Below are 27,972 nucleotides of genomic sequence, written 5' to 3'. Positions count from 1 at the left end.
ATATCTCGCGCTACCTGAGCACTCGATGTCTCATTCCACCACGATCAAGCCTGCCGGGAGGGGGTATCTGTTCAGCGGCTCCACAGCAAGCATTTCATCTGGAAACTTGAACGGAATTTATATTTATAACTAACACCGTCGTTTTATTTATTTAAAGTAAACGTCATCGTCTTTATAAGTCTGTATACGTCACTGAAAGTCGTTATTTGTACAGAAAAGGAAGTTAACGTAAGAGCAAAGCAGGGCCGAGCTAACAAAGAAAATCCTTTCTCTTCAGAAATAATCCCCCACTTCTCTCTTTAGTTATGAGTCATGTGGTCGTTGATAATCCACACGGTCTAGATCAGCAGGTGAGTACTTTCATTTGTTTATTTTTTGTATTTTTACTCGAAGAAATTAGGAAATTTTCCATTTCGCACATGTAGTTTCGACGGAGAAAGAGGTTGATTAGCTTTCTGAGCAGTTAGCATCGAGCTAGGCTAACGCTGCGCCTGTTAAAATGGAGGTTCGGTGGAGGAGCTGAGCTGTTAGCATTGAGCTAAGCTAACGCTGCGGCTGGTAAAATGGAGGTTTGATGGAGGAGATTGTGATGGCGGAGCTCGTCTCTACGATGTGCCAGTTACCCAATGAACTAACGTATTTACGCCTCGTTTCCATATGAAACATCGAAGAATATCGTTTAATCGAACTGGGAATGGACTGCAAACCACTCTTTGTTGATCATGTTTTAATTAGTTGATATTTAATCTGTTTGCTAACATGAACGAATATGCCGGTATTGTGAGCTAGTTCGGCTAAAGCTCGGCCTTCTCAGCCTGAAACGTGGCGCAGGAAAAAATGTTGGCACCAGTTTAATACACGGCTTGATTTTTAAAGTCGACTCTTTTTAGTTGACAACTAGATCAATTATTTTTTTTCTTTTTACGTGTTACAAAAGTTTCGGAGAGAATTATTTCAGTATTTTCCCCCAATTATTTTCAAATTTGTCAGCATTTTCCGGTGATGTATTAAAGATTAACAACGTGGTTGTGCCGTGACATGTTGCGAAACTGATCAATAAGTAGATTCTTCACCGATATCTTGCTTTTAAAGACGATGCAGTCTATGTTATTTTATTTGCCAACGTAATCTTGGTCAGTATGCATCCGAGCGGAATACATTGATCAAATATTGCAGACAAACTCTGCGCACTTGTCTTAATCGGACAAAAACACGGGGAATGTGTTGGTATCAAGACGTTGCCAGTGATGTCAGCGTGTTTTTTAGCATCTAAGAAAACAATCTTCCAATTTTGGCGATATCATAGATAAGGCTAGCTTGAAATTTAGATCAAATGGTAAGATGGCTTTCTGCAGAATGTGCAATTTTCCAGTGCTGCTCAGTTAGTCTAATCAGGCGCAGTGTCAGGCGCTGCATTATTATAATTCTATTAAAAGCTTCAATTTTTGTATTGAGCAGAAATGGAAAGGTTTGTTTACAACCGTGCCACTATTGCACATTGTAAAAGTACCCATATTTTCAAATGAATATATATGAAGTTATTTTGAAAGCAGTACTGTAAAACTGCATGTTTTGTATTCTTTTAATTCTACTTGACATTTGCATGTTTTAAGTTGAGAAAGACATACTCCTAAACTTGTATTCTTTGCATTTCACTGGTAATCAAGCAGGTAGACTCATGACAACATTCATGTATTATATCATAATTGCAATGTTGTCCAGTGTAATTGTACACTACCAAATCTTGCTGCACCAGATGTTTCTACCAAAATGTTTTGAAATACCATTTTGACTCTTGTTATTTGCAGCAGATATGTTCTGCACTAAACGTCATGGTGATAGTCTAAATTTATCTGAATCTTTGTCAGTATGTCTGTGAGGAATCAATCAATATTGCAGACACACTTCTGCACACAAAAACAATGGCAATGTTTGCTTTGCCGGAACATTGCCATTGTTGTCAACATTTTTTTAAGTACCAAAAAGCAACCATTCAGTACTGGTGATAATTATCAATACGTCTAACTCAAAATTTAGATTATAATATGGCCTGCAGAATGTGCCATTTTCTTGTGCTGCCTAATTAATTTAATCACAAGCCTAATGTCAGCTGGTGTATCAACATAATTGCATAAAAGGCTGCACTGCAATACTTTAGTATTCAGTCGTACTGTGAAGGTTTTACAGACATGTATACAGAAAGGCCTTGAAGTATAATAGTGATACTATTGCATGTTGTAAAAGTATCCATATTTGCAAAATATGAAAACTTATTTTCTGAAGAAGTTGTTTTGTAAATCAAAACAGTGAAAAACGTAATGTTCTGTTTTTTTTAATGGTATTTCAAAACTTCATATCAAATGTGCATCTGTCAGAAAAATCACAATTAGATATTTTTTCAAAATTGTTCAGGCGTAGTTTAATCTTTTATATTGTGTTGGTGGTAATGTAGAATTATTCATTACTTAAGTTTGCTGACAAATACTTTTATTATGTATCCAAGTGGAACAAATCATTTACATGTTGCTTAGAAACTCCTGCACACTTGTATAAATTGCACAAAACATAGGCATTGTTAAGGACTTGAAACATTGCTAATATTGTTAAGTATCCAGAGCAGTTAATAAAGGGTGATATCAACAAGCATCAAGTTGAAAGTTTTTCTCTTTTCAAAGTTTTTGCTGCAACAAGCATCTTAGTATAGAAGGGAGGTTAAATTGGGCAAACCTTATGTGGACATGTTCAGGTTTGTGAAGTTTGGATATTCAACAAAAGCTTTTTATACTGAAATATTTGTGTAATTCAGACAGTGTTTGCATGTTTTTTTTTTCTTCCTTTTTTTACAATCCATAAATCCATCAGAATCTTCAGGCAGACTCTTGCTTATTGTCCAATTTGCACAGAACCAATCCCAATGTTTTTGGTACCATATCTTAGAATTAGAATTGGTGTTAAAGGTAAGGTATGCTTGCACAGACATGGAATTCAACTCCAGTTAGCTTAGTGTAGCTCTTGCTGTGCAGGAGTTAAACATCAAATATAACAAGTAAGAATTTAAACTTCAAGTTTTTAATCTGTAAAAGCCCCCTAAACATTTCAACTGAATATATACAAGTCCTCATGAAATAACAGAACAGTCTCAAGGAGTGCAAGGATGCTGAGTAAACATGATCAAGAAGGATAAGATATGAAATGTTGGGGCAGATTTACATGAGGCAGATAAGATTTTATATTAGAAAAGTGCAAAGGTGCACATGAATTTAACATTGAACTGGTGCAAATTGTTTATTTTTCTGATATGTGAGTGAGAGTGATAACCTGGGGGAAGATACTGTCTCTGTGTGGAGTGCAGTTTGATTCTAGTTAAAAAAAAGAATACAGTTTCTAATCCACCCATAGCATTAAATGGTGTAAACACTTGTTTTAATCGTTACAAATTGAAAGGGAAGTCTTGCATACGGTTTACTTTTGACAAAAAACCAATACTGAAACCTGTTTCTACAACATGACAACAAAAATTAAAGTCCTGTGCACCCAAAAAAAGTACATCATTTTCAGTAGTGATGCATGGTGTCAGATTTTTTCTGACATCATCAATATCAAGTTTAACAAACTGATTCATTGGTTTTATTTACCTATTCCTTTTTTTCCTTTGTAGCTTGCTGCCCTAGACTTGAACTCTGCTGACGGACAAGGCGGAGGAACTGGCAGTAAGTAGGAAATAAACTGATTTAAATATGAAAAAAATCGTGCATTATTTTTATACTTATCATTTTGTTATGACTACCTTTTGGTTTTCTTCCAGTGAATGTAAAATATTTTCCAGAGGGTGATTTAATTAGACATAGTTAATTTCAATCTGTTTTTTTTTTTTTTTTTTAAAGGAAACTTGTGTTTGAACAGTTTAATGGTGTGAAGACATGTGAAATAACAACTAAATTGTTCTATTTGATCATTTTGTATATCTGCACTATATTCTTAAAACAATAGCAATCTTGGTAAATATCTGTATCTGGTCTCAAACTTGTCAATGAAATGTTTGTTTATTCCTCACAGGGCGTTACATTCCACCACATCTGAGAAACAAGGATGCTTCTAAAAATGGTGAGTTAGATCTACCAACCATCCACTGAGTCACGGTCAGAGCATCCACACAAGTTTAAAGTGTGATGTTCTTACTGTTCAAACCCATCAGAGCATGGTAAAAGCAAGCACAATTGAGAAAAAAAATGGTAAGCCATGATTTGGTAAACATTGATACTCACCAGACCACATAAAGACGGCTGCTTTTGCAGTGCTTCGCATGTTCAGACCACACAAAGTCAAAACAGTGCACAGAACAAGGAGAAAAGCCTAATAATTTTCTGTCTGTGCATGAAAGCTTATTTCGGCATGTAGGGCAAGAATTTCTGCTAAATGACTGTAGCCTGGAACTTTAAACCCAGACTGCTCTTAAATTTAAAACTTTATTTGGACCAACTTTAAGAAGAAATGTCTAAAAGTCCCACATTTGGAAAGAGGAGTGCTAGCTGTTGGCTGCTCTGATAAAGGGGAATGTAGCAGGAGGTGGGGTTGCACAAATATTGACATCTCTCAGCTTTCAATGTTTTTTTTTTTTTTTTTTTTTTTTTTTTTTAGCTAGGGTGATATTTTTTTCCTTTGAGTTTTTTTTTTGTGCTTATTTAGCCTCTTAAAGGCTTTATTTGAAGACACGTGCCTGGCATATGCAGTCAGATGATTTAACATTTTTGTGCAAATATTCATTTTGGAACCATGATACTGTGTCATTGCACACTTGACGCTTTTCCCTTTTTTACTGTTTTCTTGTTCCACAGCAGGAAATGCTTATTCCGCTGCTAGACAGTGCGGTTATACAGTGGCACCAGTAAATCTCTGTAAGTCCCTTCTGTCTGCTTTCGCTGAGGGCAATCTGCATTCTCAGATGCATGAAATAGCCATTTTTTACACAACAGCAAAGCCAGTGCAAAGGGGGAGAGGGATGAGTTAGAGCTAAACATTTAGCTGATAATACAAAAGTTAATTCTCTGCTGGGATGCTTGCAGTCAAATGAGACGTTTAATTTCTTAAATTTCAGCCAAACCTTGTTGAATCAATGCTATTTGATTTAATGGTTAATCTAGCAGATAGATTATAAAATGATTTGTTTTTCTACTGTAATGTCAGCCCATATTTCACCTGCAATGTCCCAAAGTTTCTTCTAAACAGTACCCACAACCATGGCAGGCAGAGTGTCAGCCAAGACAAAGCAATAACTATACTTCAGGATGGGATGACTGTGCGATCGGTAACTATTAGTGTCAAGTCAAGCCCAACACTCATACTGCATGAGCCAGTAATTATGGGAGAGTCTTTTTATAGCCTGCTTCCCTACCTTTGCTCAGGTTACCCAAGACTGGCCTCTCAAGAGCTTGCCTTTTACCATGCCTACAATGGGGGTTGGCGAAACAGAAGTGGTATACCTTGACCTCTACCTGCATGCCATATCATCTACGTTTTGGCAGAGTTTTAGTGTAATTAGCTGAAAATTGGGGCAAAACCAACGTGCCCTTGCTTTGTCATGGTCACTTGAAAAAAGCAGCAGAAATCTGGGCCTAACTCACGTTTGCCAAAGCTTGGAAGTGAAGTGATGCATGGTGATGGTGCGTATGCATTGCATCATTAGTATGACTGCCGCACTAATAACCACTAAAGATCAGCAGTGAAAGACTTACCAAGGACCCTTTTAAATGCTTTGTCAGTAATCACAAACCTTTAACCCTTCAGTCTGAAAATCAAAGCAGGGATTTTACTTTGCAAATCAGTGTCGCAGCTTTACATTTCTGCTCTGACATGAAAAATCCAGCTCATTATTAATCACAAGCTCTCCTTCTTTGAGGTCTTTATAGCCATATAGCTTTTAGTGGCATGCCTTGAGCAGCAGTGAAAGATTACAGAACACTGAGTGCATGCAGGCTTTTGTTCCAGGAGATTTCTTTGATTGGTTGCTTTTCTTTGGTGTGAATTTGGAATAACCACTGAAATCTCTGTGCACTCGTGTTGGAACAGAAACGCACATGTTGCACACTAACACTTTATTGGCACATGATACAAGGATCCTGATGGTTTGAACAGGGAAGCTAGTTGAACTTCTTCTTCATGGCTTCATCATTTCTGTTTAGAAACTGTTTTTTAGGCTTATGGTAGTAATGATGCACCAGACATCTCCTCTTTAATGGCAACAGTCTTTCTGAGCTAATTTGTACCCTAAGTGTAGCTCATCATAGATCAACAGTCAGCTTTTGTTTCTTTGAAGTTGAGGAGTCTTGGAAAAGATTTTTGAACTATGCTGTAAATTTACTGGACTTGCAGTCTTGTTGTCAAGGCAAAGGGAAGCAGCAACACTTTTATCAAATGATAGACCTGTTTTCTCTGATCCTTTTAAAAAACATCAAAGGCGGATCATTTTCTGTTAACGTGAGCTAAAAGAGGCTGTACAGAGGCTTCAGTTCTGTGGCTATCTCTGCAACTCATTAACTCTGACATGCCCAGCCTGTTTACACCTCCATGGCACCGGATATATTTCACATCCATCAAGTCAAAACCCCATAGGAGGTGTTTGGGAAGGACAACACCTTAAAAAAACAAGCCAGAGGGGGATTGGACAAGTGTTCTTTCCATTCCTTTCATTACAGGCCAATCAGAGAAAGGAAACGCAACATAGTTGGCATGCACCACTGAGGAGTAAATTATGTGATGTAAGCTCGACATGAAGCTGTTGTCAAGTCTATCCAGGACTGTTCACTGCCAGTAGAGTCAGTTGGTAAATCACCTCTGCTGAATCTATTCAAGAGAAGAGCAAAACATCTTTACCACCAAGGAAAGCTTTCAGTGTGATTCTTTGCTCTTCTTTTAATAAACAAATGTCATCCAATTCTTATCAAACTGCCACTAGCTCCATCTCCGCCAATCTCTTCACTGGCTGCCATTGTTTACTGGCTTGCAGTCACTTTAGCAAGACCACACTGATAGCTACTGCCTCTTTCTCCTCAAATATTACTGACTGGTCCGGTCATTCTGACAATGAACACGTGTTTACTAGATAGCCCAGCTTTTATATCGAGAGCCAGGTCTGTACAGAGGCCTCAGTCCTGTTGCAGCAGCTTTTGGTTCAAATTTGACCAAAGCTCCTTGCTGCGTGTTTCCCTCCCAACATTTCACAGCTCTCTTCAGCTTTCTATTTAAAAAAGGCAAAATTTGCCTTTAAGTAAATGCATTTAAAAAAACAAACAAACTTATAACTGACATAGATGTGCAAAAACAACTGCATGCAGAGAAAAGTTAGAGATAGAGGGAGCAAATGACAGGGAGCTCCTGCAAAGATAAAGATTGAAAATAAACAAAGAAAGCTAAGGACCCAGAGACAAAGCCAGAAACAACTTTTCAAGCTACTTTGCTATGTAAATAACCGCCAATGAAGCAAATTCAGACTAAAAACATTGTCTGGTCATTTAGAGAAAAACACTGATCAGGCTTTTACTTCAAAAGCATATCCGAGGTGTTATTGTACTTTATGGCCCAGGACATATTAAAAGGCAGCATTCAAACTCAGTGCTTCATTACACAGCAGATTTTTACCTCTGTGTACCTCTTTTAGGGTGATACTCAAGCATAGCCCTTCCCATAAGTCCTCGCTACCCTCGATGTCATCTTCAGGCTGTGTTTTGATCGACAGCCTCCCAAGTGTTAGATTACGTATTGTTTGCTTTGAGAACCCTCGGCTGCATGTTAAGGTAGATTTTAAATATTCAGCCTCTGATCGAAGCTACAGCTCTTCATTAAATATTACTGATGGTGATGTGCTAAAAGGATTCAGTTATTTATAGAAGAAAGGGGACTTATTTTAGTATTGTTAGTATTAGTTTTCTCTGGCGTCTTTCTCCATCCTTTAGAGCACTTGCATCTCTGTTTACAAGTTTTGGATATCCAGAATGAGTGCAGTTACAGTTATTGCTTCGTTATGGTTTGTCAAGAAGCTGTTGGTGTTTTTGTTGGTTTGTTTAAAATGAACATGAACGTTAATTCTTCTGGTAGTGTTTGCATAAACACCATCCCTATATAACATAAGTCAAAGTGAGAAACCCCAGTTACAAATCCTGATGCATATTCTTGCAATAAATTAAAGCATTAAAGCTATGAGAAACAGAACAGGTGAAAATGTCTGTTCCAAGCAGGAGCTTACTAAGATGCTAATCTGGGTACTGTTTTAACTTTTTAACTGCAAAGTATTTTACAACCTGGTACTTTGTATTTTATTAACCAGACCTTCACCAGTGCCTGGACTTGAGGCTGTCTTTTCTTGTCTGGATTTGTACATTGGTGTGTGCCTGTTTTGATGTGTTGAAGGCTTTTTTGCTTGTGTGTACTTAATGGAAGTGTTGACCGTTGGCCCCTATGTTAAAATAAGACCGAAACAGATCTACAATCAGCCCCTTATGCTGAATTAATTCAGCGAGACTGATCAGAGGCTGGATCTGTGTGGTTGTTGTGCTCCCTTTCATGCAAGTGGGGCCTAGACCCCTCCCCCACCTCTATTTGGCAGCCCTAACGTGTTGTCGCCCCCACCAGCCGCGTCCTCTGCCTGCACTGATAACTGTGTGGCCACCAATGGGAACGATGACACAGCCAGCGTACGCAGCTGGGCAGACCATTGTGGTAAATGTCACAAATAGTAGATTTCACTACGCTAGGGCTGGGCCATAAGGACAAAAATTGTTCCTTTATTATTTAAGCTGTACGGTAATCAATTAAAAGTACAGTGATTGGTCGAAATTTACTTGGGTGGAAATAAAATTACTGGCCAATAAATCTCCTTAAGTAAAAGTAAAGTATTTCATTTAAAATTTACTTAAAGTACAGAGTTCTAGGTAACTTCTGTAGTAGCTTCTGAGGAGTGTAGCAGTAAAATATGATCTGTCCTTATTGGCAGTAACAGCACCAGAATATGGATCTCCAACCAACACCTTTATAATAAATCATGGATGCAAAATATTGGATTGTTTCTGATTTTAGATAGCAGTGCTAATATTTAAATATATTTGTAGGGATGGGAATTGAGAACCAGTTCCAGTTAGTTCAGTCCATCAGCATCATTTACATTTAATCTGAATGATTCCATTATCAATGCCTTACTTCCACATGCCATGAAAAACATGGTCTTGCCAGAGGGCAGTCATCACAAGTAAGAACGGAGACGTCGAAGTTGGGTGTGCTGTTTGATTTGATGTGTGATGAAACTCTGTTAAATTAAACAAAGTAATGGTTCCTGATTTAGATTTGATTTAAAATGGCTTATCTTGTGGTTTACAAGCATAATTTTCTGTGCACTATCTACTGAGCAGTAGGACTGACAGCCTTGTCTTTAGATCAAAATCAGTAAAAACCATATTGTTATAAACATTCTTTCACAGTGTCTCATTTGGAAATATGTCTTAAGAGCTCAATGTATTGACTATTCCCATCCTACCTCCAAAAATATTCAAACGTAAAGTTAGAAAGGAAATGTAAAATCTCCCAAAAACGTTGATTTCTCTGCAGGTATTCCCTTCACACGTGTAGAACTTGCTTTGCATATCCTGCCATTTTAAATTAGAAAATTATTTGTGATACACAAATGTTGTTGAGCTGAGAAACTCGGAATCAGAACTTTTAGTTCATTTTCTAGTTAGTTGCATCCCACCGGTCAAATAATTAGGTGTTAGAATAATTCAGCACTTACAGACTGATAACTTATATGATATGTGAGCACAGTCAGGTGTTTAACATGTGCTCTTCACTCCTCTTTATAAACGTCTAACCCTGTGTCGCTTTTCTTTTGTCTTCCAATGAAGATTCACCTGGATGGGACGCCGGACGCAGCAATGGATTTGTGAATGGTTACCATGACAACCGCACAAATGGGGGCTTTGGAGGCCGAGGACCCCCTCGCAATGATAGAGGTGGGCGAGGCGCCTACCGTGGTAACAGGGGTGGAGGCTCGTTTAATCAACCATTACAGAATGCAGGTGGGGAAATCCTGTCGTTCCTTTAAATATAGGCATAGATGTAGCCTCATGAGTAGTTCAGAGGATAAACTCAGCCCTCCCCCCACCCTTGTTAATATTTCAGTGATGTAATTCTCTGCAAGTAGATTATTTTATACTAGATGTGTCTCTAATTTATGGTGATTTTACTTGATCAAAGGGAAAGAACAACTTTGAGTTTAATCAAAAAAGTGATTCCTCTGATTTTTGATTCCATTAAAGATCTTTCTCTGAGTTGTACCTGACTGACTCATGCTCTTTACAGGGTTTGGTAATTATGAAAACAAAGATGGCAACTGGGGAGGCCCTCCCAGGGATGCTACCTACAACAGCTTTGGAGGACGTAATGATCGGTCCAAGACCGGCTTCTTCAATGACCGTGGGGCAGGGTCAAGGGGAAGGTGTGTATATTCATATATCATAACAAGGCATGCTTTCAGACATTATTATTCTGTTCTTATTTTTATAACCTTAAATTTGGTTTATTTTATTTTGCATTATGCTCTTTGTGGTAACGTTTTTTTACCCACGGTATTAAAACATTTAAAAAAAGATCACTTATTTAAACACATTTGGGGACCCCCACTGTCCCAGGAGAAGGTTAAAACATATGTGTCAGAAAGCATCATGCACAAATGTGTACTTAATCATGTTAAAACATAAATTTCCCTTGATAACTATGATTTTATTTTAAAGGAAACTCTTTCAAAGATACCTTTACAATAATAATGCCACTTTAAATCATTCTAAATTTCACTTTATTTACATGTAAAGCAATCTATTACACACTACATTATACAAACAGAATTGTGGCCTTTTAAAAGATAAGTAATTGCGCCACCTAACGTTCACTTTTGCAGTTAGATTAATCGTGCAGCACCATTATCATTTCATATAGCAACAAGTGTTTGGAGTTGCAGTGTCAACAGATGCTTCTTTGACCGTAATCAGAGCCATAGACCAGTTTTTTTTAAATCATCTCTGACGGAAAACAAGAAAATCATTAACTGAAACCCTTTGAAGCTGCTGTAAGCACAATTGTGACAGAAGTAATGTCAGTAACATTGAAATTTTCCTTAAAACTAGGAAGATTAATAACACTCAAGTTAGTGCATCTATTTGTTTATTTGATAAGACATGTAACAAGGATGAAACACAATGTAGACATGAACAATGCAGGTGTTTCATTCCTCACTCACTGTTTCCAACACTACCCACTGTACTCCTGTATATAAGTAAGGCATAAAAGTCCAAAAATCTGTCTTAAAGAAACAAAATGTAAAAATGTCTGAATTAGTATGAATTCTACTTTGAAAGGAAAACTAAAAGTGGGTCTTCCTCAACACTCTTAACACACACCTTTTGCACGTGTTGCAGATATGAGCGTGGGGGCTTTTCTAGTGGAGGAAACACTCGCTGGGTGGAGGACGTCAGAGAAGAGGACTGGTCCAAGCCAACTGCTCCCAACGAGCGTCTGGAACAGTAAGACAGATTTTGCTCTCCAAATAAAAGCCTTATAGTTACCCTGTTTTCCACCATTAACCACTGTACACCTCCTCTGTAGCGAGCTTTTCTCTGGAAGCAACACTGGGATAAACTTTGAGAAATACGATGATATTCCCGTGGAGGCCACTGGAAGCAATTGCCCTCCCCACATTGAAAGCGTAAGTCAAAATGGATCCAAGTGGTAATAAAATGAAAAGATTTAATTGTGCATGCTTAGATTCACCCATTTGTCTCACACCAACGTGTGCTGTTGTGTTGTAGTTCCATGACGTGGACATGGGGGAGATCATCATGGGGAACATTACTTTGAGTCGTTACACTCGCCCCACTCCAGTGCAGAAGCATGCGATCCCCATCATCAAGTCCAAGAGAGATCTGATGGCCTGTGCCCAGACAGGTGAGTGTAACCTTTTTTGTTGTTAAAGAATCCAACCTTGTCCTGGTTAAAACAATTTTTACTGTGTATTTCAATGAAAGCAAAGGATAATTGTTTTTTTTGTTTGTTTGTTTTACTGCCGCTGTGGTTTATTTTTAATCCAAGCACTAAAAGTGACTGTATGCTCTTTGCTATGTTTCAGGCTCTGGTAAGACTGCTGCCTTTCTCCTGCCAGTGCTGAGTCAGATCTATACTGACGGACCAGGAGATGCTCTGCAGGGCCCCAAGAACGCTGCACAGGTACCACAGAACCAAAATAGATCAGACATATGCCGCATTACTGTTTGACTCGTTTTTCTAAACTAAATCTCATGTCCATAGGAGAATGGAAGGTATGGCCGCCGTAAGCAGTACCCCATCTCTCTGGTCCTGGCTCCAACCAGAGAACTGGCTCTGCAGATCTATGATGAAGCCAGAAAGGTGAGTTTAGAGATTCTAGCTATATGAAATTAGGTTATCAAAATGTTCAGTGCTTTGCCGCATATTCCAAAATGGGTTAATCCTCGTCTGATGAAGTGAAGAAGTACCAAAGCATTAAGAAGTTCTACACACCTTCACAAGAGATAAGAGAATATCAACCAAAATCAAAAACTGCTGGAAAACTCTAGCACAGTGTCTAAACTGCACAATAAATGTCAATTTCATTCCAAAATTGTTGCTGATGTTTGTTGTGCTGTAAAGACTAAATTATTTGGGGTTTGCCTGCAATTTTTGGTGAAACAAAACAAATAATTAACAAGCATTGGGTTCCAGGACTTCTTTGTTTTTGCTATGGCATGTCACAATTATCAATATTCAGTTTTTACAAGAATCATGAAGTTTAAAAATTGTGGTAGCATTACAACCCTAGTCTGAAACTGAAAAATAAATGCAAGGTGTACATTTTTGCTGGAATATTATGTACATTGTTAAGCTTAATTATTGGCATCTTGTCCTAGTTTGCCTATCGCTCCCGGGTGCGTCCCTGTGTGGTGTACGGAGGAGCTGACATTGGACAGCAGATCAGGGACTTGGAGAGAGGCTGCCACCTGCTGGTTGCCACGCCTGGACGTCTGGTTGATATGATGGAAAGAGGCAAGATTGGCCTGGACTATTGCAAGTCAGTATCCCACATGGTTCCTTTTGTAGTCTCATCAATGAACATATCAGAGCATGACTTGGATTGATTTGTGTGGCAATAAAATATGAAATGGGTCTCTACAGCTACCTGGTCCTGGATGAGGCTGATCGTATGTTGGACATGGGTTTTGAGCCCCAGATCCGACGCATTGTGGAGCAGGACACCATGCCACCTAAAGGCATCCGTCAGACTATGATGTTCAGTGCCACCTTCCCCAAGGAGATCCAGGTAAGCTGAAAAGTCAACAGCCTAATTTAAATGCCTTCTCTACATTTCCTTAAGTGAGTCCACCGCAAACTAACAAGACTAACATGGTTCAAACAGAAAAGTCAGTGGGTTACATAAAATGCAGGATTTAGAATGACAGCTGTGCAGTGTGAATAGAAATTATGTTTCAGGTCTCTATTCCTTCCACAAATCATCTGATTAACTCCATCATATCACAGTTACCCTCTTTGGACAATGCATCATCAAGGACTTAAATCTATCTGTTTTTGGCATTCAGAACCAAGTGGTAATTCTTAATGCTCTGTGTGGAAGCATCTCAATGTGTACCAAAGACGACTGGATATCTGATAGCTCAAAATGCATATAGAGGTTGTCTGAGGGTCCTTCATTAGCCAGCACAGATAGGAATGGACTTAAGAGGTCTTTTTTTGGACTTTCTGCTCCCAAATGGCTCTTGATTTGGTATGATTTTCTTTTGTCTTTAAACAGCAAAACTAATAAAAGGACACCCAAGGTTTTCTCTTGTTCCTTGCCAGTACCCCACAATTTTTCCAAAAGTTGCCAAATATAGTCTACCGTTTGTCAAAAATAGAGAGGAAAAAGGTCCCAACTTCACAAACATTCTGTCTTCTGTATTTCATGACATCATCCTAGAAAAGCTTATAAAACATTCTATCCTTGCCATATGCAGGCCAGTCTAGACCCCCCAGTTCTCATTACAATCTAACCAGTACCCCACCAGACTAATGTACTATATATTTCATCAGTCTGTCCTTTTAAAGCATGTTTGTGACAACATAAGGGAGAAAAGCCGTTAAAGAGGCACTGCTAGCCTCCTTGCTGGTGGCTGATTATCCCCCATTCGTTCTTATTGGCATCTTATCAGACAGTGTTAATGCAGAGTATCTGAAACATGAATGCCCAAAAGGCATTGTTGATCTAAATTTAAACACAGCCAGGCTTACAGAACAGTTATGGAAATTGAACTGAAACATAAAAATCATGATGAAATCAAACAGGGACCAAAACATTATTCCTGCCCTCAGTGGTAAATTCCTGGCCTCTTTTTGATTTTATTTTTCTTTTTTTTGCATAGATTCTGGCTCGTGACTTCCTGGAGGACTACATTTTCCTGGCGGTGGGCCGTGTCGGTTCCACCTCAGAGAACATCACCCAGAAGGTGGTGTGGGTGGAGGAGACTGATAAGAGGTCCTTCCTCCTTGATCTGCTGAACGCCACAGGTGAGACAAGGCACAAGCATGGTTAAAGACCCCTCCCCCCTCTCATGAAGACCACTTTGGACTCTAACCCATCATCCTGTGTTTGTCAGTCTGCCTCATATCAAGCTAATATTGACTTTGCTACATCTCTGCTAACAAATGTTGATCACTGTAGCCAGACGTCAATAAAAGAAAAAAAAATCAAAACATGCAGGGGTGAAGCAGGCGCTGACAGCCGTGTGAAAGCTTCTCATGATGATCTAAAGCTGTGATTTCTGTGTGCTGAGCAGCCTCACATTTACTGGCCGGTTTGGTTTTATCTTAGTTATTCCCAGTGAGGTTCAGGAAAATGTGACAGAGGCCCCGGAGAAGCCGGGTAAGTATGAACGTATACCATAACTTCACTCTGACCCACAAGCCAGAAACATCACATCCCACAGCTCATCCTGTCCCTCCGCTCCCCGGCTGACATGCTGCCTCACTTCTGTTTGTTTCTTTCATTTCAGTCAGAGCTTGTAGGACATTTTTTTTGTAACATTTGCCAGCAACAAAAACCTTTGAACTATAAGGGGGAGTCCATAGTCAACACCTGTGCTCTAGTCACTACATCAATACGCTATAGATTTTAAAACGGGTGTTATGATTGAATGTACCGATGAGTACTAAAGCTAAAAAAGAAACTATTATAGGATAGGTGTCAATCAGAGGAATGAAGCAGCAAACAAGTGCCTCTAGTTTGTTGTGTAATTGAGACTGAGTCCAGGGTTTTCTTTCGAATTTGATTAATAAACCAAGAAATGTCCCAATTTTGAATGTTCAGGACTTAAGCTCAACAGCTGGCTATACAGAAGTATAAGAAGCTCTATGCACATAAACCGTTATGTACACTATCAACAATGTTAACACTGAAATAAAGCTAAAATGTAGAAAGTAAAGCTATCAATCACAATGAATCAAGACAGTCAGATCCCACAATGGATTGTGGGATGTGTAGTTCCTTCACTCCTGTAAGAAATTACTTATGCAGTCTTGTACCATTGCATTTTCTGATCCTGTATTTCTCCAAATCAAAAAGTTTTAACCAGAGGTGTATTCATGTCACTTGTTGTCTTGATTCTAGGATTAAAATATTGATTTAAGAGTTTAGTAAAGTATCAAAAGATGATCGAGATCAGAATTTACTTCTGGAATCAGCTGCTGAAAAAGGCTGCAGTCCCTGTTGAGCTTTACTCTTGCAACTGTGTTATTAAAGGTTGTCAGTAATGTTTGATTTTTACTAATATCATACCAGTAGATAGAGCTCTTCTATCCTGAAAACCCTGCTGGGAAAAATTGGCTGCTTGTGATAGAAAGAGCTCTGTTAACACCGTGCAGGTTGGTGCTGTTAAAGCTGTCACAGCCATCTGTTAGAGTAGTGAACAGGAGACATGGGCTAGGCTCAAAATCCTGTCAAGGAAGAACAATGAAACATTATTAAGCCACAGATTAAAGGTTCAAGTGCAGCTTAAAGCCACCCCTTAAATGTTTCCATGGTGCAGCTGATACAGTCCTTCACATTTGGCTTTTTTGACCAAAGTAAGGAGACAGAGGTGGTCCAAGATGTAGTCGAACTCTGGTGGCTGCAGATTTAATTATCTTTGCTTGCGTCTGAGTTCATGGGAGAAAAGTTTATTAGCTTTGAATGATGCAACTCTGGTCTGTCCCACTCCATCAGCTCCAACTCATTAAATACCTCAAGCTTTAACTCTGGAAGCCATTAATACCTAAATTAAACTGTTTTAACTCGGGGTCCACTGGTTTTGCAGGGCCGATACTGGTGATTATTAGTTGTGCATGAGACTGATGATCAATATTTGGAGCAGGTTTTTTTTTGATTATGACGAGCAAAATGTGACAAAAGTAAGATTTTATGTCTGAGAAAATAAAGTTAAATGAGCAGTTTCTCATCCCTGTACACATGAACTGTACAGAGCCACACAGGAAACAGGAAGTGATGCCATATGACACTGGAGAGTGAAAATGAAGCCAGAGGGGAAGACTTTCTCCTCAAAGCAGCACACTTTTCAAATGATTAATTTTGTCTGTAATTGGAAAGTGATTAAATGAAATATAGCTGTAGGTAAATCTTGAAGAATTGAGACCAGAGCAAAAAAAAAAACTTGACAAGGAAATCCGTTATTTAAAACCCGACTCCCTAAAAATGATTTGAGGTGAACATCCTAAGACCTTTCTGATCAGATATTAAAGCAAAGTTCAATTAATGGTTGTCAGTGAATGTAAAGCTTCTTCTGCAACCCTCGTCTCCATGTTTAAGTTGTCATTTTGTTTTTTGATTTTTATTTTACTTCATGATTTGCAGTTGCTGATCTTTTTTTAATTTGACAGCTTTAAGTTCCTGCTCCCATCTTTGAGTTAAATGCAATCGTTCCATATCCCCGATCCCCTTTATCAATGATTTATCTCTTCTCTTCTCCTCCTTTCACGCTCTTCATCCTGCTGTCCTCCCTCTTGTCCCCTCTTCGTTTCACAGGCAAAGACTCGCTGACTCTCGTGTTTGTGGAAACCAAGAAGGGAGCTGATGCTCTGGAGGACTTCCTGTACCACGAGGGTTATGCCTGCACCAGCATCCACGGAGACCGATCCCAGAGAGACCGAGAGGAGGCTCTGCACCAGTTCAGGTCTGGACGCTGCCCCATCCTGGTGGCCACAGCTGTAAGTAACAGTCTTTCTTAATCCCTCTGCCATATGTATATACAATATCTATATTTTTACCCTTTACCTCAGACAGTATCAACAGATTATTTTGTACTTTGTGTTAATGTAGAAGTACTTTGGGTTTGCTTATTTGTTCCTTCATTTTTTGAGAGGTTTCTGTAGAGCGCATGCTTTAACTCCACGAGGGTTCTTTGTTTATGTCAGGGTGGTGGAGTGGGTATAGTTTGCACTTGCAGTGTCCTGAGTGAACATGAGCCAGAAGAGATCAATACCTCAGTGCTTACCACAGCTAGAGGCTTTATGTTTTTGGTCGTTCTGGATGGACAGATGGACTTTTGGGCAAATCATCTGATTTTCAACCTTTGCGCAAATGTATCCCCTGACAAAGCCACGTTTATTCTCCTGCATGGAGTCTATGCTGTAGATAAGCCTACGTTATTATGAGCTCTACATAGGTGCGTCCACATCGCTCTGCAATACTCCTCTAATGAAATTTAACAGTGCTAATTCTATGCCAGCTCCAGCTTCATTGAAACATTTCCCGCTTGTCTGTGTGCAGAAAACTACAGCGACTGAAACAGAGTATATTCTGTATGAGTTGGAGCTGATAAATGTGATCATCAGTTGATTATACTGCAGTTTTTGCAAAGAAGAAAAGACATTTGAGGAGATAGCTGAGATAGCCACCTTATTTTCACCTTTAGCAAATTTTTTGGACTCATTAAACCCTAGGGGTTCTAGTACGATCCAGTTCTCAGTCTACAAGTTAAACACAGAGAGAAAAAACCTTCTTTAATCTTTAATTCTTCTTTAATTTCCTGTTCCATAAATGGTGCAACATAAGGTTGCACACTTTTTTAGCTTTTCATTTACATTTGAAAGAAATACCTCAGCATGGTGTACCAGTGGACAAGAAGGCACCAAGATAGTCGCTAGACAATCCGTTTCTAAGCAAAGAAGCCCTATGATATATACATCTGCACAGCTGGTCATGACGAAGGCTTGTGTGTTTTTCTGAATGAGGTCTTGCTAACATTTACCGTTTTTCCCAGGTGGCTGCTCGAGGTCTGGACATCTCCAACGTGAAGCACGTCATTAACTTTGATCTGCCCAGTGACATTGAGGAGTACGTTCACCGTATCGGCCGTACGGGGCGTGTGGGCAACCTTGGTAGGAACTTCTACACCATTTCAAACGTTCTCTGATACATAAGTTTGGACAAAGTTTAATCTCACTGATGCTCTGTTTCATACAGGTTTGGCCACGTCGTTCTTTAACGACAAAAACAGCAACATAACCAAAGATTTGCTGGACATCCTGGTGGAGGCCAAGCAGGAGGTTCCCTCCTGGCTTGAGAGCCTGGCCTATGAGCACCAGCACAAGAGCAGCAACCGCGGACGCTCCAAGAGGTAAATGACAATCAATATATTACTAATAATAGTATGTCAGATGGTACACAAGTACCTGAAGATCTTTGTGACTTACAGAAAGGTTAAGTTTACTTTTACAGCCATAGGATATGACTTGTCTATTGATGAGATGTCGGCAGAAATGATCATGTCATTGAGCTGCAGTGATCAGTTTGATCAATACAAACTCTAAACTAAATAATAATTCAACTAGCATCTAGATATGAAATGTTTGTTTGAATGGGTTTGTACTGGAGCCTGTTGCCACACTGAGCTTGCCCTAGAAGTGAAATTATGCAAGTATCAAAGTCAATAAAGCTCTAAAAATCCAAACCATAAGTTAAATGCTTGTTAACTTGCACATACAAGCTTGTGAAAAATGTAATTGTTCTGTAAAACATCTCAATCTGAAGTAAACTTAAGTCTAAACCTACTGGTCTTATCTGCTGAAGTGTAAGGAAAAGTTACAAAACTTTAAAAACTATCTCATTCAGGTTCTCTGGCGGATTCGGAGCCAGAGATTACCGTCAGACGTCCGGGGGTGGAGGAAGCTTCAGCAGCAACCGTGGAGGACGAAACACTGGAGGCCATGGAGGAAACCGCGGCTTTGGTGGAGGTAAGTAAACAAGTTTTACATCCACTTAGAATTCACTTTACTGTAAATGTATAAAAAGCTACTTTCTTTGTGAAACAGTTTTTTAATTTGGCAGTATTTTAATTACTTCATATAAAAAGCCTTTATTAGAAGAGATACTCCCCACTGAAATACGAGCCAGTTTGTACTTTCCATACAGATATTTGATAAAGGTGCAATAATTCATCAATCTGTTGTAGGAGATGCTTTTGTTTTGAAATCCATACTGCAAGCACATTTCCACCCAGAAGCAGCCTTTAAACATGACGGCAGATATGCAACCCTGGAAAAGTTGAATTTATTTTTTATCAGTTTACTATTGGCATGAAAGATCCTTTAGGGCAAAAAAGTTAATTTAATCCTCATTGTACCCATCTGATTCAGACTGACATGCCTACCCTTGTGAACTCTTTATATAAATCTGATAAATTTAATCTCCTCCAGGTGATCTGAGCAGGACAGAAGTGTTCTTTCCTCTTTTTTTTTCAAAGCCTCTGCCTTTTCTCAAACGTTTCCTGTTGAAGCTTTTCCAGGTTAGCCATCCTGTCCTTTAAAATGAAACTGAGGTCACAAAATGGATCCATATTCTTAACCGGTGCAGGAATGGCACAAACTAGTGCATTAAATAGAACACAAGAGAAGGAATGCACGGTGCTAAAGAAGTGTTTTAACATAAATAATGTAAAATCATCTTCATAATTTAGAGGTTATGAGGGGGCCTTAATGTTAAATGCATTAAATATTAAAAGCAAGAACAAAGTGGCACTTCACCATGAGACCGAAGTCCTTGTTTTCATCCTAAAAACATATATATATATTTAAAATTTAAACGTCAGAAACATTTCAAACATCAAATTTGCTTCACTATCATTAGATAGATGTAACTGTTTGCATGAATTTGGACATAAAACTTGGTAATATTGATCACAGGCTCCTGAATCAAATCAAAATCGCATCATGATAGAGGTTGAAATACCTGCAGGTATCCTGCTGATGTCCAAGTAATCAATATTGGATAAAACTGCTGATTAAAATCCAAGATGTGAATGTGCAAAAATACAAATGCCATTAGAAAAAACAAGGATTAAGAAAATAAAAAAATAAGAGGACAGATCACATAACTCTCATGGTGAGTTAAAACTGAAAGAATAAAAATAGGTTAAGACACAACAGAAAAGTTGGTGGGATTGGAGACTGTTCTGATTTCGAGAGTTTGTTTGTGGTGGCTCCTAAATTGTTTCCACAATTTAGGAGCCACCACAGAAAAGACTCCATCACCTTTGGTTTTTAGGAAAAGCAAGTTGAAGCTGATCAGCAGGCCTCAGAGACCGTAAGGGGGTGTAGACATTTAAGAGGTCAAATCTACTGAGTAGCTGATTCATTAAAAGGTTTACAAAACAAAATTCATAGATACACAGGTATTTAACCAAAGGTGTAGGAATCCATCAAATCTGTCTTCAGGCACTAAAGATTTTTTTTTTTTATATTGAATGATATTGGTGAATTTGTTGATGAGTTTTTCTATGGAGTTATTTTTGTGGCCTTATCCAAGAGTGAGGTTTTTAAGAGCAGGGCTCATTGATTTTTAATTGTGTAATTTTCTAAAATCTTTCTATTAAAACCTGATTTTGTGCTCTGATCGCCTCCCTTGATTTGATTAGCTGTATTTTAGTCAAATGTTGGCTGGCTCTCAGATCTTGATTGGCTTGTTCAAGTTTTCTGCTCATGCTCAGAGCGTTCTCTCGTTCAGGCTACTTCTCCAAGTGATGCTCTCTATTTTCTCCCAGTATTTTCTCCACAATATTGATTTTTCCACCAACTAATTTAGTTCTGCAGCCTTGAATTTCATATGTATTTACTGGTGTTTGTCCAGCTTACATGTGCAGCCTTTCAAAACGATATTTCTTTGTCTTTTTCACATTTATCTGCTTGGATATGTTTATATTTTGTTTTGGTTTTTTTTGTTTGTTTGTTTTTTTACACAGAATTTCAGCCCATTAATGCTTCTGTCACATTTGTGTACATTTAAGTATGAAGAACATCAACAGAAGAAGCAGGAGTGTTCGTGGGCTAAAGTTTCTATTTTTAAACATTAAAAAACGGATTTAATTGTCTCAAAAATTCACAGCTTGATTTAATCTAATGGAATGAGTGCTTATAGACTTTAAAACAAGATTTATGTTTCCCTTTTCACATTTTTCTGCCTGCAGCCAGCTGTCTATGACTGGACAAGCTGAATCACCAGAAACATGTTCTGTCAGTTTGATTTAAGCTGCAGTGGCTTCAGTCAGACTACTGTGTCTGTCATCAGCAATGTTCGGAAACTGACTTATAATCTTTGGTCTGAATATGGCTAAAAGGCACAGTAACCACCCATATGAAATGCTCTGACTAGTAAAGCTAATGCACCAACATCAGGCAAGGATTTGGTGGACCTGATCTGTTTCCTATTGGTCAGTGCTCCAAAATCCACAAGATCCACAAGATGCCAGCATGCAAAATGTCCAAGTGACATGCAAGCATTTCAATGACAAGTTTTTAAAAATCTGAGTTAAAAATTGATGAGTCATGCTGTCAGAACTTGAAGGAAGCGCCTGAATAAAGCCACAACAATGACTCAACTGTTTTCCTAAGAGAAAAAAACCCTTGAGAGAAACGTTCCCTGTTCTAACCACTGACCTCTGCATCCACAGGTGGCTTTGGCGGCAACTTCTACAGCAACGATGGCTACGGAGGAAACTACAGCCACTCTGGTAGTGTGGATTGGTGGGGCAACTAGTCACCATAGGAATAGGTTGCCCAGCCAACCAAGCCCAATGGAAACCACATGTTAACTTAAGCCAGACCATACCAAACCCTCCCTGTGTAGCTTCACTGACACACAGTACATTACCAACCCTGGTTCTCTGCCATTCGCTTCTCTCTCCAAGAAGTGCAGCACGACGCGAAGGAAAGTCACCACCAGCAGCAGCGGCAGCAGCAGCACGTGCACACGCACACGCCGAGAGCGCAGAGACTCGCACACCTCAGAGTGAGCATGGATGCTGACATGCATTGTCCGATAGCAACTTCGGACTTTCATTGTTCAAAGTATTTTTGTTCTTTTTGTGGAAAAAACCCAATCGAATAACCTGAGGATCATTTGTATGTTAATGTACTGTGCCTTTGGATTAAAACAGGAAATCTATGTTTTCATTTCACCAGACGAACATGGCCAAGAGCTCTAAAAATTTGATTTGACAATTCTTTTGTTTGGTGAAACTATTAGGAAGTTAAACTAAGCTTGGACTTGAACAAACCTTGGCAAACACTGAGGTATTGTGGCTCTGAGCCATGATTCCATTTGAACTTCAAATTTATCGCAGGAACATCATGTAGCCTTTTGTAGTGGAACAGCTAATGGAGCATTTCTCCATCGAATCAAACTGGGCCACTCTGCGAAGCAACTGTATTTGAGCCCTCCAAAGGGACAAAGTTACATTTGTGTTTCTTTTTTCTTTTGTTTTGCTCACTCTATCCTGGACAGGCTCCTTTAAACGGGTGTGACAGTCATTCCTATCCAAATCTTAAACACGGAAGTCGTTAAAGTTCGGCGCCAGCAAGCGCTGATGTTTAAACCTGCTGGAAACTTGTTACTCCACATTTTTCAATTGACTCGACAGTGTTACGGCAGCTAGTATGTGACCGAGTGCTAGCTACACTAAGCGGGCGGTGTTTTTTGTTTCTTTTTACTTGAGACATTTTTGGTGCCGGCATGTGCAAAATTGAAAAACCGGGTTGGTTTTTCGATTTTTTTTTTTTCCGAGTAGTTTATCTACAAATATGTATCAAACAAAAAATGCCTGCCATCTTGATGTGAAGTTCAAAATGGCTGCATAAAGGACCACAGCATCGGGGGGGCACAGCGTGGTGTTAGTGTTTAACCATGAGGCCCAGATGGTATTCTACGCTGCAAGTGTTTTGTTTTTTGGTCAAGGAAGGAAAGACACGAGAACTGAGTCGCAGGCTTAACTTAATTACCAAACGTTTTCTCTTTTCAAGCTGCGTTGGAGGCACGGTTCATCTTAAAGGAGAGACGGGCATTTCTGATGATCACTGAGGTTCAAACAGCCGGGAGCCGGGCGCTCGGCAGCACTCCCAACACTCGGGGGCAGGGCGGGCGGGAGGGGGGGTAGCGAGGCATGGGGCGCAGACTTCAGTGCACCGCCGTCGTCCGCAGCGTTGCTTCTCCATCGCTGTGTGGTAAAACTGTGGAGGTGGCCAAAGATCAGGGAGGGAAGGGGCGGGGGGAGCGGGTCCACCTCTTTATTAAAGTACTGTCAGGTTAATCTGCTTTGTAAAAATCAGAGCAGGCTCCTCCTCTCAAAGAGGAGACGCCGTCGAGAGCACGAGAGACGGGGCGGTTTCACCCCACTTTTCTCATCGGGTGTGTTGTGCCTTGAAACCTTTTTTGTTTTTTAAGAAATTGAACTAAAAGCGGATGCACTGACAGCGTCGAGAACTTGAGATTGAATGGTGCTACTTGATTTAGGTGTGTAGGCCCTTGTACGTCGTGCCCATCAAGTTTTACTAAAGTTGTTTTATTGCACATCTAGAGTTTTATATAGATGTCTTGGATATGTGTCCTTAAGCTTCCAAATATTGTGTGTGAGGAGATTGTTGACAAACGCAGCTTGTTTACAAAGGGGAAGGGTTCTCAACGTTTAAACCAGGATTTATTTGGGACCAGGGGATTTAGCAGTCGGGGGAATTTAGCCATTTGCACAGATTTCTAGATTCTACTTTTGCTGCTAGTTTTGTGTAATTTATTAAGCATTTTTGACAAATATTTATTTTTGTAAGCCTCAAAGTGATTCTTTGAAAGTTTCAGAAACTTGACCAAAAGACAGTACAAAAAACACTAGCACTTGAATGTTGAATGTCACCTGTATGCGTGAAATTTATATATTTCGGGGTAGTGTGAGCTTTTTAATGTTAAAGATACATTGGAACCAGTCAATACTAATAATCTATCCACAGCTGTTTCAGGCCTCCTCAGGGCCAGTCATCTTTACGATTATGATAATTGGTCGACAAAATTTGAAAATGAAAATGAACAAACATGCCAAGGTTTGGATTATAGCTGTCAAAAGAGCAAATAAATTTCCTAAGCATATCAGTGCAGAAGTGTTCAGATTCTCCAATTGTGTGCATTTTTGATTCTTTCTCTAATTTGACCTGATGATTCTTTTCTCCAGTGAATGTCTGGCACATGGCAATCCTTAAAGAAACAAACATGTGGTTTATTCTCATTGTTGTATTTGCATATATGATGTCTCCGGAGTTCTCTGTCAATGTGCAGCCGGTCTGCGCCGCGGCGGCTGTAGGAAAGGCCCGAGGTTCTGCACAGTTGGAGACTCGTTCCACATTCTGCAGAGAACGCCGGAGCTCTTTAGACGTAGAATTTGCTTTCTGTATTAGCTTATAGGCTCTGCACTGCATGGGAAATACTCAGCTGTGCAATTGTATGATTTTACCAAAATAAAATGTTTGAATGCAAAAGTATCTGGAAAAATCAAGCATGTTTCATGAAGACTTGTTTACTGTAGTTGTGCAGAGAAGACCTGTAGCAAGCAGCCTGGCGCCGAGGCGGGCGGGCGGGCGGCAAAATTCAATTTGGTATTGTAGATTGGATGGGCTTCATTTCTTTTGAAAAAAAAATATAAAGATTTCATTTGTAAATTCAACTGTGTCTGTGGATTTATTCCCTCAAAAATATTTTGAATAACCTGAGTTTCGATGGGCGTCACAGTTAAGATCTGTCAGTCTGACTCTGGATGGTTGACCAGCAGGGAGCTGATGTTGAGACTTACCTGGGTTTAGAGATTCTTCACTGAGCCTTTAACCTTTCTGTAGGGCACTAGTGTTTTCAGTTCACTTTCAATGTCCAATGCTTGTACTAGAGATTTGAGTCTTTCAGGATCTTACAGTAGATTTAGTCTGATTCAGATCTCTTTTTTTTAATCCATAGTGATCCCTCAGCTCATTTCCTATTTTTATTTTTTGCTATACATTATGAGCAGAGTATATGTGTTGAAAGCATATTTTCTGCATTTTTATCTTCTGATAACAGTTATTAAACACAGAAGTAACCCCAAAATGATGTAATTTGGCTTGACATTGCAGAATAATTTAAATTAATGTGTGGGCTGAAAAAAGAAATGCCATCTCAAGTCATCACTGTTCACAGTGCTGCAGATGAGCAGGGTTTTTAATTCAGCACCATGTTAACTGATGACTGCTAAAGCTGTAGTAGTTTCAACATTAATTATGTAAACAAACTTAATATCTAAGATAAACGTAGCCGTTATAAATACATGAAAAATATTCAAGGGGGCTCTCTGAGTTTTTATAATTTGTTTTGACAACCATAAGTACATTTGACAAAGTCACCAGTTACAGTGGTCACACATTAAACCATAACACCAGTCTTTGACTAGCATACATGCCAGGTCAGGCTTTCAAATCAGTGTGCTTTATTGGCATGGAGAATATGTTTGCTTTGCTAAAGAAATGTACAAATAAATCACAAAAAAGAGATAAAAGTTTTATAACTGCAATATAACAATCTAGGCTTAACTTTACAAATTACAGATTGAAACTGAAGGTTTTCATGTAAAGTATTTACAGATTTGTAAGTTCAGTGATGCCTAAAAATTGCATCCTGTTTCCCAGAGTATTATAGAATCCACACAAAGTCTTAACCAGGGTGGAAAGTAATATTTTTAAATCATTTTACTTGAGTATATTTTGGAGGAAGTATTGTACTTCACTAAGTTTTTAAAAGCATCAAATACTGGGTCAAAAACATAAAATCCTAAATGAGAATGTTCTAGCGGTCTGTCAACTACATAAAACTGTCCAGTTGTTTGACTACATACTGTATGAGGTTCAGTAGCACAAAGCCAGAGAACCGTTCCATCACATCCCATTTCCCCCTATTATAAAGGTTTGACTTTACCTGAGTAAGCTGACTGGAGATCCATGTTGTCTCTGTGTTTCTGTTGAGTAGATTCATGGACCAGTGCTTTTATTTCTTCTTCAGTAAATTTTAACCAAAATAACTGTGCTTTTGTTGGAGTACAACCAAATCTACAGTCATGGATGAAAGTATTGGTACCCCTGGAATTTTTCCAGATAATACACCATTTCTCCCAGAAATTGTTGCAATTACAAATGTTTTTGGTATACACATGTTTATGTCCTTTAAGTGCATTGCAACGACACAAAAAAATGAAGGAAAAAGACAAAATTGACATAATTTTACACAAAACTCAAAAAATGGGCTGGACAAAATGGGCTCTATGTATGGCAGGGGGTGGCGTATTTCCGGTGGAAAATAAGACCGGTTCTCAACTTCCGCCTAACGATATGTGCTAGGCCAAAACAGAATCTAAACCCTCCTATACTGCCTTAATTTGTCCGTTTCGTTGTTTTTATTTTGTTTCGATTGTTGTTTGTGTATACTCTACCATCATCGCTTGGCATCCAAACATGCTAAAATGATGCTTCAAAAACAGGTTAAAAGCACTTCTGGACATCGTTGCTGCGTGCTGCAATGTACATCTTCAGCTAAATTTAACTCGTCATTGGCAGTTTGCTCAGGTAACTCATGCAAACAGCGAGTAAACCGCAACGATTTTGCCATCATACCCCATTCTCTTCTCCCGACTGGAGGTGTGAGAGCGGTCTAATGCCAAATGCAGAAGCAGTTCGTGCATAGAGCCCATTATTGGCACCCTTTTAAAACTGTGGGTAAACTGGTTTATTTCAAGCATGTGATGCTCATTTAAACTCACCTGTGGCAGTAACAGGTGCTGGCAATCTAGAAATCACACCTGAAGCCAGTTAGAATGTATAAAAGTTGACTCAACCTTTGTGTTGTGTGCCTGTGTGTGTCACACCAAGCATGGAGAAGAGAAAGAAGAGCCCAGAAGCATCTGAGGACTTAAGAAGCAAAATTGTGGAAAAATATGAACAATCTCAAGGTTAAAGACCATCTCCAGAGATCTTGGGATTCCTTTGCCCCCTCATTTTGTGGACAGATGAGACTAAGGTAGAGCTTTTATAGAAAAGCATGTCATTCTACTGTTTACAGAAAACAGAATGAGGCCTACAAAGAAAAGAACACAGTACCTACAGTCAAACATGGTGGAGGTTCAAAGATGTTTTGGGATTATGTTGTTGCCTCCGGCACTGGGTGCCTTGACTATGTGCAAGGAATCATGAAATCTGGAGATTATCAACACATTTTGGGCCGCAATGTAGGGCCTAGTGTCAGAAGCTGGGTCTGTGTCAGAGGTCATGGGTGTTCCAGCAGGACAACGACCCCAAACATACCTCAAAAAGCACCAAGAAATGGTTGGAGACAAAGGGCTGGAGAATTCTAAAGTGGCCAGCAATGAGTCCGGATCTAAATCCCATTGAACACTTTTGAGAAACCTCAAAATTGCTGTGGTAAGAAACACCCTTCAAATCTAAGAGACCTGGCGCAGTTTGCAAAAGGAGAGTGGTTCAAAATTCCAGTTGAGAGGTGTAAGAAGCTTGTTGATGGTTATAGGAAGCGATTGGTTTCAGTTATTTTTT

At 39.2% G+C, this 27,972-nt stretch overlaps 1 protein-coding gene across 13 annotated transcripts; it reads left to right on the top strand.

The window, feature by feature from the left end:
• The first annotated feature begins 19 nt into the window (after positions 1-19).
• ddx3xa (DEAD-box helicase 3 X-linked a) lies at positions 20-23,500 on the top strand. 13 transcript variants are annotated; one of them, XM_041806776.1, is made up of 23 exons: positions 20-350; positions 3,659-3,710; positions 4,057-4,104; positions 4,839-4,895; positions 5,213-5,305; positions 5,403-5,474; positions 8,626-8,712; positions 9,888-10,061; positions 10,345-10,480; positions 11,457-11,561; positions 11,644-11,743; positions 11,847-11,982; positions 12,164-12,261; positions 12,343-12,441; positions 12,960-13,120; positions 13,225-13,369; positions 14,466-14,610; positions 14,915-14,965; positions 17,120-17,301; positions 18,357-18,474; positions 18,560-18,713; positions 19,208-19,329; positions 22,041-23,500. In XM_041806776.1, exons 1-23 carry the CDS (start codon positions 306-308, stop codon positions 22,124-22,126), a joined length of 2,466 nt encoding a protein of 821 aa, XP_041662710.1. In that variant the 5' UTR covers positions 20-305; the 3' UTR covers positions 22,127-23,500. The 13 variants fall into 13 exon arrangements, with proteins under 13 accessions (XP_041662710.1, XP_041662712.1, XP_041662709.1 ...); XM_041806778.1 differs by having other exon boundaries at positions 4,836-4,895; positions 9,888-9,995; XM_041806775.1 differs by having other exon boundaries at positions 4,836-4,895.
• The last annotated feature ends 4,472 nt before the right edge of the window (positions 23,501-27,972 follow it).

Source organism: Cheilinus undulatus, linkage group 15 (assembly GCF_018320785.1).
Source record: "Cheilinus undulatus linkage group 15, ASM1832078v1, whole genome shotgun sequence".
NCBI classification, from domain to species: domain Eukaryota; kingdom Metazoa; phylum Chordata; class Actinopteri; order Labriformes; family Labridae; genus Cheilinus; species Cheilinus undulatus.
The sequence above is the reverse complement of the archived record's forward strand: the minus strand, read 5'-3'. Positions and strand labels throughout refer to the sequence as shown.